The 13,357-nt window shown below is 42.1% G+C and overlaps 1 protein-coding gene across 1 annotated transcript in view; it reads left to right on the top strand.

The window, feature by feature from the left end:
* Positions 1–11,696: 11,696 nt before the first annotated feature.
* LPIN1 (lipin 1) overlaps positions 11,697–13,357 on the top strand; it is a 99,524-nt gene continuing 97,863 nt past the window's right edge. Inside the window, exon 1 of the mRNA XM_073335988.1 lies at positions 11,697–11,825. Within this exon, the coding sequence (XP_073192089.1) occupies positions 11,802–11,825 (24 nt within the window). The 5' untranslated portion in view covers positions 11,697–11,801. The remainder of the gene's footprint in view (positions 11,826–13,357) is intronic.

The raw sequence follows: 13,357 nt of genomic DNA, 5'->3' as shown, positions 1-13,357 counted from the left end.
CTGTGGGCTGAATAAAGCATTGCTGGTTGTTGTATACTTAGAAGATGGTCAATGCTCTAACGTCAGTTTCAACTTTTTTGTAGAAACATAACTCTGAATTTCCAGATTTTAAAGAAGGGTTAATTTTGTTAATCTTTAAATTTAAAAATGTCCTGGCTTTTAATTTTAATGTATAACACCAATGTTCTACCAAGGCTGATTTCTTAAATGGTATGTATTTACAAACTTAACTTAAGATAAAGTTATTATCTTGGAATTTCCTTAGCATTTTTTTAATTGTCAAGGAAAAATATCACAAATATTACTACACGGAACTGTTTATTCTGCACCGAGTTGACAACTGTGCATATTTTGAACTTCTGCTTGCAACAGATGCACTATAGTTCATTCAAAGGAACTACTGTTGCCTTCTTGAAGTTCTTAAACCTGAAGTTCTACTGAGAACTTTAAAGAGTGTGGGAATTTTGCCTCCACTAACTTATTGAAGTGCTTACACTCAGTAGGAGTATGGTGACTAGTTCAACTGTAGAGATCTCTTAGGAGATGCAGAAGACTATAGAGACCTTAGCATCCATAAGAGAACTCATGTATTTGAAAGATTCAGAAGTCCACAGTAAATAACTCCATGATCAAACCTTCCCCCAAATATTGAAAGATGCTCATTCTAACAGAAGAGAGAATAATAATGCACATTTGGTGTGTCTAGGACAAGCTATTTTTTATTTTGAAATATGGTATTTTATAAAAATAATCTCCCAAAAGTGAAAATTCTCTCACTTTTAGAAATACCCTCAAAAATGCTTCCTCTGATTCACTGCAGAGACCACACACATAAAATTTCATGCAAAAGGATTATTTTTACTTGAGGAATGTTGAGAGAGGTCACACATAATTTTCCTTTTCAGGGAGAGGAATGGAGAAATAATCTCATAAAACAGAGACAAATTATGTCACTTAATGCATCACTGGAAGGACAGCATGTAACATGTCTCTGAGCATGGTCTAGGAATTTAAATAGAACCATCATTCAGTTTTATAATGGAAATCTAGTTAAGAGCTTAACAAACCACCATTGTTGTTCAGTAATAGGATAAGTAGGAAGGATGGACTATGGATTAGAATCTTGCATAACTAGTTCTGTCTCTTTGCCCTCTTTGATTATTTTCTATCAGTTACAACAAACATTGTTTCAGGAGAAAATTCTAAATGATGTTTACCTTTATGCTAATGTATTTTATGGGCCCCCGGATTATTCAAGGACCCCTGCTTTCAAACTGCTCAAATTCAGATTCAGTGGCAATAGAACTAGAAGACTAAGTTGCAACACAATTATTCAGCCTATGATTCTGGCATATCTTACATTTTTTTTTTAAAACCCCAGGTAAGTCCAACAGCTGTGTTTACATGGCCATTAACAGGTCTTTGGATTTGGGTTTATAATGCAGCAGATGATGATATGTTGAACTGCAAAATGAGCACAGTGTAGAGAGAGGGAAAAAACTGATATAGGGTCAATCATTCCCATCCTCCTGTGGGCAGGGGAGGAAATCATTACAAGGTCCCTAATGGTGTCTGCTGACATCCTTCCCACTGCCCTCAACTCCTGACCATAAGGAAGGATTTGCTGCAGCTGTGCTACTAGAGTACTACACAATCTTTTCTTCTGAATTGGGTGGAAACTCTCATGGGAATGATGCCAGACAGATGGCAGTAGGGACTGAAATTCTCTATCTATCTGCAGTATGGACAGAACATGGGGAAGGGCAGTGTAAGATTCCTACACTTCCCAGGTGTCTAGGTTAGTTAATCTCTACACCCAGTCAATAGCTAGCCTCTTGTCTATTCTATTTAGGATTTTTATAATATGATCTTTTCTATGGTATCTGAGCAGCTGTTGAAATTGGCCTCAAGGGTGTTGGGAATTTGTCTACCTGGGGAAGCTATTGGGACTTAAGCTAGGCTGTGAATGTAAAGCTCAGTAAAGGTACTCCGGACATTCTTATTCTGCATTAACAGTGTCCATATGAGGAGCTAGTGTGGAATAGCTATGCAGCAATTGCTATTTTGGGATACTTCCCCACGTAGACAAGCCCTTAGTGCCAATTGGTGGTCTTTTCCGTGATGTGGGCACCTGACCACACTTGCAAACTGGAAGGATACCACACCTCTCTCACTCCAGTGAACAGCCACCATATTACCGTTTTTGATCATTATTGATTTGGTTTGGTTTTAACCTGTGACAAGTAATATTTACTTGTCTGGTCAGCATCTCCCATTGGCTAGATTAGGTGGCTCCCTGCCTGGCATGCTGTGTTTGTGTTCGTAGTTGAAGGCACCTATCTCTCCCCATTCATTGGATAGGAGCCTAGACACTGAATTCAGGCTTTGTAGATCTCTGTGTTGTCCCTGTGATTTTCTTGGGCTGCGTTATAGGAAACGTTATAAAATATATTGCAAATGAAGATGCAAGCTGTGGAAAAATGAATTGCTTGGCTGAGAAGTGATCAAACACTTGAATAGGAAAAGAGGGAACTGCAAGGGGATGGAAATGTACCAGGTTTTTTCTTACAAAAAATCACTGTAATCTGCAAGCATCTTGGAGGTAAAGAAGGCGTCTTTTGCAAGGCACTGAATGTCACAAGTGCCTTCAGTGCAACATGAACCTCCTGGCCAGTTTCTGAAACTCCAAGGACATGAACAGTTGTCACATTTGAGAGTTCTGCTCAAAACATGAAGTGTTAAAAGCCTAGATTCGTCAGAGGGATTTTGATAGCAACAACCAATCTTCAGAAGTGAATTGCCTACAACTTTTGTGAAGATCCGCCATATAATGCTTACGGGTGCAGGTGTGAAAGAAATGCACGTAGAAAATTTTCTCTTTCATTTAATGTAACCGTTTGCATATCTTTGAAAATTGAAGCAATTCATTTCCATTTCCTACGGAATGCGAACCTTAATGTAATTCTCTGACTGTCTCAGGGCAGGTCTACATTTAAAATGGTGCCTCAGTGAAGCTGCACCAATGCAGCTGTGCCACGGCAGTGTATAAGTGAAGATGCACCTATCATGAGAGGAAAGCCTCCCCCGTCAGCATGGTTAATCACCTGCAGGAGAAGCAGTAGTTGTGTCGATGGGAGAAGCTCTCCCATTGACATAATGCTCTCTACACCAGGGGTTCGATCGGTCTCACTGTGTCGCTCACGGGGGTGGATTTTTCATACCCACGAGCGATGTAGTTCTATCGATATAAGTGTGTAGGGTACATCTGGTTTCACGGTTTTATCCTGTTGCCCATCATCGTAGTATCTGAGCACCCTGCACATAAAATCAACAGCACGGTCCCTAGTGGATGTCCCAGAGTCTCTGGCTCTTTGCATTGACGGGTAAAAGCTCTGTTTGGGGGTGAGGCAGTGGGGTTGGTTTTGTTTTTACATTTTATTCGTATTTTCTTTGTTTGGCTCCTAAGGTGTTGGGGCAGAAGGGATGTCGAAGTTGTGTCAGTCTCTTTCATAATACTTTCAGAATACTTTACTAAAGAACCCAGTTACCACACTTTGAATCATCACTGCGTAACAAACTGCGTAACAAACTGCAGCTTTATCTGTACAGCCACCTTGGCTGGCAGTGGTGCAAGAATGTTCAAGTACCAAACCACAGGTCTTTATCCCTTGAGCTAATGGAGAACCCTTGCAGTGGTCACTGAGTAGCAGGAGGTTATAGTCACTGTGGCTGGGCACTGGAGGTAGATTTGATCACTAGCAATAACTGAGTATACCACACAAGCATTTTACAAGCACAGTCTCAGGACTCTGTGAGGAAGGCAAGGAAGTATTTTATAGATGCATTTATTTAGATGTTTATAGAGACACCTGCTTTCAGGAAGGTCTTGCAACCTGATGTTTTAATCAGTATTTATAGAGCACCAAAACTTTGTACGCTGCTTTAGGGTCTTTTCCACATTGTGATCAATGCAATGGTTTCCATTGGATTGGGATTTTACAGGGATACAAATAGATCTGTTCTCTGTCTCAAAGAGCTTACAGTCTACATGCAACACATCTACAAATTGAAGAAAGGAGAAAGGAAGTGGCAGGGATTCGACACACTCCTTCTGAGAGGCATATCTGTTACCCTTGTCAATTTTCCCCTGGCACTTTTTTCCAACATATCATTGAAACTTTTAGAGAATCGGAGAAAGTTTTATCTCTGTAAGCAGGGAATGAATTTTTCCCTGACAGCTAGCTGAGAGAGAGAGAGAGACTTTGGGTGTGTTTATGTAAATACAGTTTGCTCCTGCTCTGCTTAAATATCCAGCAAATAGAGTGTTTTGCTCAAAGTAATCAACTTTGGCTGGTGCTGGGTTACAAATCACTTTAGTACTGAATGCAGGGGTAATGAAATGCTGTTACCAAAATGTTGTAATTATTGTAGGAATACAAGGAAGCAAGACTGTGCTTAACCTGTTCCAAATGAGGGGGTGACACTTTCAGCTGAAAAGACCTGGTTAAGACAGTGAAGGTAAGAGGGGTGGGGACAGGTGTTCCAGCCAGGAGGATTGCAAACCCTCTCCAAGGGTACCCCTGGTCTGGTTTAATCTGTTCCTCCTTAATGCTCAAAGAAAGAGCTAAATAGGCTTCATTAGGAGCTTCTTTTGTTGTTTTAAATGCTCAATCAGAGCTGAAATCACTTGAGATGGGGTAGTGTTTCAGCCTGCAAAGAGCTGAGCTGTAAATCACTAAGAGACTGACGTACAGAGGTCACAGCAGTGGCTGGAGAGGCTCAGGGAGTGGCCAGCAGGGTGGCTGGTGGAGAGGCACAGCGAGTGGCCTGCAGTCGAGTGCCTGATCAGTGGAGCAAGTAAGGTGCCTCCTTACCTCTACCCAGGGTGGGAGGTGAACTCTGCAGGTGCACCTCTTAACTCTGGGTCTGCACTGACCAAGGACAGCAATTATGCAGGGTGTAGAGAAGGGACGGGTACATTAAAGGGACTTTTGGGTTGCTGAACTTAAGAACCTGAGGGAAAAGGGCACTGCCCAACTTACTTGGGATTCAGAGTAACAGCCGTGTTAGTCTGTATTCGCAAAAAGAAAAGGAGGACTTGTGGCACCTTAGAGACTAACCAATTTATCTGAGCATGAGCTTTCGTGAGCACGAAAGCTCATGCTCAAATAAATTGGTTAGTCTCTAAGGTGCCACAAGTACTCCTTTTCTTTTTACTTGGGATTGCGTTTTTGCTCATGGTTTATGTTTATGAACTCTGTTTGTGGGTTTTTCCAAATTAACGCTGAGTTACTTCCCTCCTTCTATTAAAAGTTTCTTTTCTACACTCAGACTCTATGCTTGTGAGTGGGGACGTATTGCCTCTCAGAGGTGCCCAGGGGTGGTGTGTAATTTTCCCAGGTTACTGGGGGGGGGCTTAAGCCGGTTCTGTTTTGTATCGGTGGAAAGGTATTGAACCCGGCCCTGTTGCTGCTAGCTCCGCCTGGCGGAAAGGTTACATCTGGATTTTAACTTTATTTCCCCATTAATATTATTTCCTGACACACACCATAAACTCCTCATCAGTGTGATGGGACAGCAACAGTGACTTGTACCACGGCTTATTATTTAATATTATTTCATGTAATTAGTGGCTTATTTTGTAAAACACCATACAAGAATTAATCCCAATCCTATTGAGCACTAGCCCTTACTGAGTGGGGAGCCAATGCTAATGAGGCCAATTCAATCATGGTAGATGTGGCCCATTCCCAACAGTTGACAAGAAGATGTGAGTATTAACAGAGGGAAAATTACTTTTTGTAGTGACCCAGCCACTCCCAGTCATCTACCAATGCGATATATGCCATCATGTGCCAGCAATACCCCTCTGCCATGTACATTGGACAAGCCAGACAGTCTCTACACAAACAAATAAATGGACACAAATCAGACATCAAGAATTGTAACATTCAAAAACCAGTAGGAGAGCACTTCTATCTCCTTCGACACTTAATAAGAGACTTAAAAGTGGCCATTCTTCAGTAAAAAAACTTCAAAAACAGACTTCAACAAGAAACTGCAGGACTGGAATTAATTTGCAAACTTGACACCATCAAATTAGGTCTGAATAAAGCCTGGGAGTGGCTGGGTCACTACAAAAGTAATTTTCCCTCTGCTGATATTCTCCCCTTCTTGTCAACTATTGGAAATGGGCCACTTCCACCCTAACTAAATTGGCCTCCACTGACCTCCCACGCGGAAAGGCAACTCCCATCTTTTCAGGTGCTGTGTATTTATACCTGATAGGGCACAGCTTAATGCATGGAGGTATTCAGTGGCAGAGGCCAGGAAAGAATTAAGCGAGCATGAAGAGCAGAGGCAGGATGCGATGCTGAGGCTAATGGGGGAGCAAACGGACATGATGAAGCGTCTGTTGGAGCGCAGGAAAGCCAACGAGAGCACAGACCCACCTCTGCATCCGCTATATAACTGCCTACCCTCCTCCCCAGGTTCCATAGCCTCCTCACCCAGATGTTCAAGAATGCGGTGGGGAGGAGGAGGGCTCCGGGCACCCAGCCACTCCACTCCAGAGGATGGCCCAAGCAACAGAAGGCTGTCATTCAAACAATTTGATTTGTAGTGTGGCTACAACAAGCAATGTGGCCTTGTCCTTCCTTCCTCCCCCACCCCACCCGGGCTACCTTGTCAGTTATCTCCCTTTTTTTTCAATTAATAAAGAAAGAATGCCTGGTTTCAAAACAATAGTTACTTTATTTCAAAGGGGGGAGGGTGGTTGGCTTACAGGGAATTAAAATCAACAAAAGGGGTGGGTTTGCATCAAGGAGAAACACACACAACTGTCACACTGAAGCCTGGCCAGTCATGAAACTTGTTTTCAAAGCTTCTCTGATGCGCAGCGCGCCTTGCTGTGCTCTTCTAATCGCCCTGGTGTCTGGCTGCTCGAAATCGGACGCCAGGTGATTTGCCTCAGCCTCCCACCCCACCACAAACGTCTCCCCCTTACTCTCACAGATATTATGGAGCACGCAGCAAGCAGCGAAACAATGGGAATGTTGGTTGCGCTGAGGTCTGACCTAGTCAGCAAACAGCACCAGTGAGCTTTTAAACGTCCAAAGGCACATTCTGCCACCATTCTGCACTTGCTCAGCCTATAGCTGAACTGCTCCTTACTACTGTCCAGGCTTCATGAGCCATGGGAGCAAGGGGTAGGCTGGGGTAGGTGCAACCACGCTGTGCTGCCAGCTGGAAGAGCAGCCTGAGGCAGAAGCCTCCAGCTCGCATGATATTCCAGGCAGGACTGAATCTCCATGAGATGAAACTTAAAGAAGAGAATGACCTGGAGTCTCTGGCTCCCATTCGGTGCTCCAAGAGGACGATAGCCATGTCTGTCCAAGCGCCCTTGATCGACCTCACTGAGGTCTGCCAGGAGCACCCAGGAGACATATGATGGCTATCAGTCCTACTGCACCATCTTCCGAGAAGGCAAGGAGCTGCTGCTGTGTAGCAATGCAGTACCGTGTCTGCCAGCAGCACCCAGGAGTCGTACGATGATGGTGAGCTAAGCAGGCTACATGTTTGCCGTGGTATGGCGTCTACATGGGTAACCAAGGAAAAAAGGCGCAAAATGATTGTCTGCAGTTGCTTTCACGGAGGGAGAGAGGGAGAGGGGCCTGACAACATGTACCCAAAACCACCCGTGACAATGTTTTTGCCCCATCAGGCATTGGGAGCTTAACCCAGAATTCCAATGGGCAGCAGAAACTGCAGGAACTGTGGGATAGCTGCCCACAGTACACCACTCTGTAAGTCGATGCTAGCCACGGTAGTGAGGACGCACTCCGCCGACTTAATGCGCTTAGTGTGGACATACGAAATCGACTGTATAAAATTCTAAAAAGTGACTTCTATAAAATCGATCTAATTTCATAGTATAGACAAGGCCTAAGTCTCTAAGATGCCACAAGGGCCCCTTGTTTTAATTTTTTTGTAGTGGAGATATTTTTTATTCATGAGGTCCTGAATAAATAAAAATCAAAGGAGAGAAAACTAACCAAATGGTAGCGACTGGTCCAGCAGAACTTTACTCATGTGAGTAATCTCCTTGAAGTCAATTACACTCATCACATGAATAATGACTACTGGTAGGGGTATGATTTTGCAGGATCTGACTCTTATTTTGGTATACACTGTATTACTGTTTTACTTTTTCTCCTCTCTTCCTCATTTGCAGCATCAGTCTTGCACTTGTAGCCTTTGAGTTAAATGGTAGATGTGCGTACAGTATTTGATGCACAAACCAAGCATGAGATTTTAATATTTTGTTAATGATTTTCAATAATGATCCACTTCCACGAAAAGCACATACCAATTTTTACATAGATTCATTTTCACTCTAAACCAGTGGTTTTCAACCTGTGGTCCCCAGACCCCTGGGGGTCTGCAGATTATGTGTAAGGGATCTGCAAAAGGTTGTTGTTACCATAAAACAGTGGCTTTCAAAGTGTGGTCCATGGACTCCTCTAGGAGTCTGCGGACTTCTAAAGGTGTCCACACCTCCATTTGACATTTTTAGGGGGTCCGCAAATGAAAAAAAGTTGAAAACCACTTATCTAAACTGTTCCTATGTTTGAATTTAAAATATGATTTATTAATTTTTTAAATTTCAAAATGGCTTTCAAGCAAAAATAAATTTATGTTTCAAACCTCTGAAATCTGGAATGGTTTTGATGAAAATAGCCTTTTTATAAAAATGGTTCACAAGAAACCAAATGTGTGGGTCACAAAATGGCCTGGAATTAAATGAACATTGCCTGATAAAGTTCCATATGCACCCTTCTGACTTTTTAATACTCTTTTGATAGACCAAGTGCTCTAAAGCTCAATATAGCTGAAACAAAAGTGACCTCCAGTGGCTACATGTATTATTTCTCGCTGATGTCAATTTATCTTCTTTTTTGTTAGTACAGTGGTTTTCAACCTTTTTTCATTTGCGGACCCTAAACATTTTTGAATGGAGGTGCAGACACCTTTGGAAATCTTAGACAAAGTCTGCAGACCCGCCCAGGGATCCATGGAGCACAGGCTGAAAACCACTATGTTAGAAGAAAGAGTAGAATCCCAGTGATGTTTTGGGATATGAGTGTTTCATTCATAGTAAAAACACTGAGGGTACAAAACAATCTTACAAAGTCTTAATATCAGTGTCTCTATATAACAGATATACAACTTCCACACTTGAGCTCTGACCCTGTTAGGTGAATTATGGGGGCAGACCCTTGACCAGACACAGAGCCACACTGAAATCAGTGGAACTCTGCACAGATGCCAGGTTCCCTCTACACGGTTCTCTTTGCGGGATTGAGGCCTAGTTTGCTAACTCTGTGTAGTAAAACCTTGCACTGCTGAAGCTATGCAAGTAGCAAGCTACTACAGTTGTGAAATACCCTGTTAAGTCATAATTTCTGAGAAGTTATCCTGTCAAGAATCAGATGCAGGGTTCTAAAGGTGAATTTGTACACACAAATTCAAGCTCCAATTGTGGATTTTTGTCAAAACAGTAATAAAACTATAAAATGAAAGTATTGCCACTTTTTCTGCCTTCTCCTGTATATTTAATTTTATTAAAACCTTATTATTTATTACTAATATCTTATTATTATTTGGGAAAATTCTCTGCAGGAACTAATAGTCACTTAGGGTAAGATTTTTAAAGGTCCCTAGACAACTAAATATGTAGCTAGCCACCTAGTGGGATTTTCAAATCATCTAAGCTGGTTGGGCAACTAAACTAGCCTTGATTTCAATTAGAATTAGGTGTCAAAATACCTTTGTGAATCCCTCCTATGGGTCTTTGAAAGTCTGCCCTTAGTCTCTCTGTACAGCAGTTCCTCATCTGTAAAACGGAATAATAGCACTTCTCTACCTCACAGGTGTGTGGTGCAGATAAGCACATTAAAAATTGTGAGACGCTTGATGCAACAGTGATGGGAGCCATGTTAGTAGCTAAGATAGCTAGCTAGACAGTGAGGGGCTCTCACTTCAGGGTAAATTTTTAACTCACTCTTGCTCTGCCAACTTCTGCTTTCAAGTCATCCTGTCTTGAGGATGTCCGCCTGGATCTTTCCTGGAAAGTCAGTTCTACTTGTTATTCATGGAACATTTTTGTGTGGACAAAAAATGGCCGAGCACTTACAAAGTCCTTCTTTTAAAGCTTTTCATTTGTGTGTATATTAGAGAGATGCTTTTCAGGTACCACAGACACGTAAACAATAGCAATGTGGCCTAGTGAGCATCATGCTGGACTGGGTTTCAGAAGACCTGGGTTTTATTCTGGTTCAACCATTGGTCGAACTTGGTCAGGTCAGCCATCTCTCTTGCCTCGGTTTCCCCATCTGTACAATGGGGATAATGATGCTGCCCTCCTTTGTAAAGTGCTTTGAGACCTACTGATGCAAAGAGCTATATAAGAGCTAGGGATGATGATGATGATTAAATATACTGTATATTGCAAAATAACTCCCATCCCCTATGGAAAAGTATAAAAACTAACATTAGGATAAAGCAACAGGAAGAGTGAAAAAGAAATTATATTATTTTCAAATTCACTGCCCACTCTGCTTTCATCCAGCACTCCTGTGTTAGATTTGTGATGTAGGAGCACTCCAGCTGATAGAATAGAACCTGAAGAGATGTCCACAAAGCATCTCTACAGCAGCACGCACGTGCTCCTGTGTGTGTGTGTACTGCATGCTTTACTCATTTGTGAGTCTGTTTTCAAGTTGTGTGTGTGCGTACACGTGCGTACTGCATGCTTTACTCATTTGCGAGACTAACTGCTCTCAAGTTCAATGTGGAGCTGGGGACTCACTGAGAAGGTTATTGGTGCTGAGACTTGGTGAGCGGTGACAGGAGTGAAAAGGGACAACTTGATTACTCTGTTTTTGAAGTCTCTCCTTGAGAGTACTTGGAAGATTAAAAGGAGAGCACGGAACATTCTCGCACATAGAGTTTGAAAGAAACCTAGAAGAAATTTCCAGAGGGTTCTAAGTTTCTGTGAGATGTAGGTTAGTCTTTTTATAATAGCTGACTTAGATTAGGAATTATTTGGTTAACAATTTACTGTTGATGTATTTTTCCTGTAATATACACAGTCATCTTCTTTCTGTTGTTGTGTGTACATAGGTCAATTCCTGTTGATGTCAAATCTTACGATGTTTTTGCTTGTTTGTACATATTCTGCCCACAGCATTACATTTCAAAGGAGCTTGATCCTGTAACACTCATGTGAGTAATGCCATTGATTTCAACATTCCTCCTCCTCTGATGTATACTGGCTTAGAGAGTGGGTATGATGGACACATTTCAATAGATTAGGAGCTAGCAGAGTGTTGAAAGCAGTCCCTGAGAATCTGTGAAGTACAAACAAGAGGGAAGAGGAGGAGGAGGGGACTGGCCTTTTATCATAGAATAACCCAGTGGCAGAGAGAGAGAGGTGATTTATTAATAGAAGTTTGGCAGACATACTGTACCAATATTTACGATTGCAAGAACAAGACTAGATCATGTTTCTAATTTCTGGCTGGCACCACTTGCCCAATGGGTGATAGGTTAACAGAGAAGGGGAACAAAATAGTCAATTTTAGATATTTAGTGTTTTATGCATGGTGGCAGCTTTAGGAGAAAGGAACATTTTTATAGGCACATTGAGCCTGGTCAGGTTTGTGGACTGAGGACCCAGTTTAACAAAGTATTTAAGCAAGTGTTTGATTCTGAGACTGTTGGTAATCCCGCTGGAGTCAATGGGACAACTCACATGTTTAAAGGTGAGCTCGTGCTTTGCTGAATAGGAGCCTAACTGTGTTTCTGGGAGAAAGGCTGTGTTAAAGATGGAGGCTTCGGACAGAGGGTAGAGTCTGAGAGAAGGTATAGGAGGAAATGGAGGCAGGGACAGTGTAGAATAGAGGCTTAAAAAGTGATGATGGGGACCTTGAATCTGAGGCAGAAAAGAAGAAGCCAGTGAGTGGATTTGAGGGTGGGTGGGGTGACAGATCAGAGAACATGTCGTTAAGGGCCCAGATAAGATCCGTGAAACATTTGCCTCCCAATTAAGCCCTCAAAATGCAATTGAGAAGCACTTAACTAGTGCATTGGCCTTGCGCTAGTCCTCTGCAGAGGGATGAATGTGTACACTCCCATGGAAAGCGTAGCCTGGTATGGACAGGGAAAGGTGGACATGTGGTCATGGCCTACTCAGGAAAGAATTTCATAGCTGTCATAAATATAAAGGGAAGGGTAAACCCCTTTAAAATCTCTCCTGGCCAGAGGAAAAATCCTCACACCTGTAAAGGGTTAAGAAGCTAAAGGTAACCTCGCTGGCACCTGACCAAAATGACCAATGAGGAGACAAGATACTTTCAAAAGCTGGGAAGAGGGAGAGAAACAAAGGGTCTGTGTCTGTCGGTATGCTGCTTTTGCCGGGGATAGACCAGGAATGGAGTCTTAGAACTTTAGTAAGTAATCTAGCTAGGTATGTGTTAGATTATGATTTCTTTAAATGGCTGAGAAAAGAATTGTGCTGAATAGAATGATTATTCCTGTCTGTGTGTCTTTTTTGTAACTTAAGGTTTTGCCTAGAGGGATTCTCTATGTTTTGAATCTAATTACCCTGTAAGGTATCTACCATCCTGATTTTACAGAGGTGATTCCTTTATTTCTATTTACTTCTACTTTTATTAAGAAAACTGAATGCTTTTTTATTGTTCTCAGATCCAAGGGTTTGGATCTGTGGTCACCTATGCAAATTGGTGAGGATTTTTACCAAACCTTTCCCAGGAAGTGGGGTGCAAGGGTTGGGAGGATTTTGGGGGGAAAGACGTGTCCAAACTACGTTTCCCAGTAAACCCAGTTAGAGTTTGGTGGTGGCAGTGGATATTCCAAGGACAAAGGATAAAATTAATTTGTACCTTGGGGAAGTTTTAACCTAAGCTGGTAAAAGTAAGCTTAGGAGGTTTTCATGCAGGTCCCCACATCTGAACCCTAGAGTTCAGAGTGAGGGAGGAACCTTGACAATAGCAGTGCTGGTGAATGAGATAAATTTACAAATGAAAAGGCTTGGAGCAGTTTGTGTGCGTGGAGAGGCAAATCCTGGTCCCATTAATGCCAAAGAGTGTTTTTATATTTTCCTGTTTTTCTTTATTTTTTTTCGGAAAGGGGAGAGAAAAGCAGGTTACAAATATACAGAAAAGAACTAGTAAATTCTGCAGTCCTTACACAGTACATGATTCAGTGACTTGAGTCTTAATTCAGCAAACACTTAAGCATCTGCTTACCTTTTAAGCATCTGAGTAGGCCTGTT

Source organism: Lepidochelys kempii, chromosome 3, assembly GCF_965140265.1.
Source record: "Lepidochelys kempii isolate rLepKem1 chromosome 3, rLepKem1.hap2, whole genome shotgun sequence".
NCBI classification, from domain to species: domain Eukaryota; kingdom Metazoa; phylum Chordata; order Testudines; family Cheloniidae; genus Lepidochelys; species Lepidochelys kempii.
Note: the sequence above shows the minus strand (reverse complement) of the source record. Positions and strands in the feature narration are given on the sequence as shown.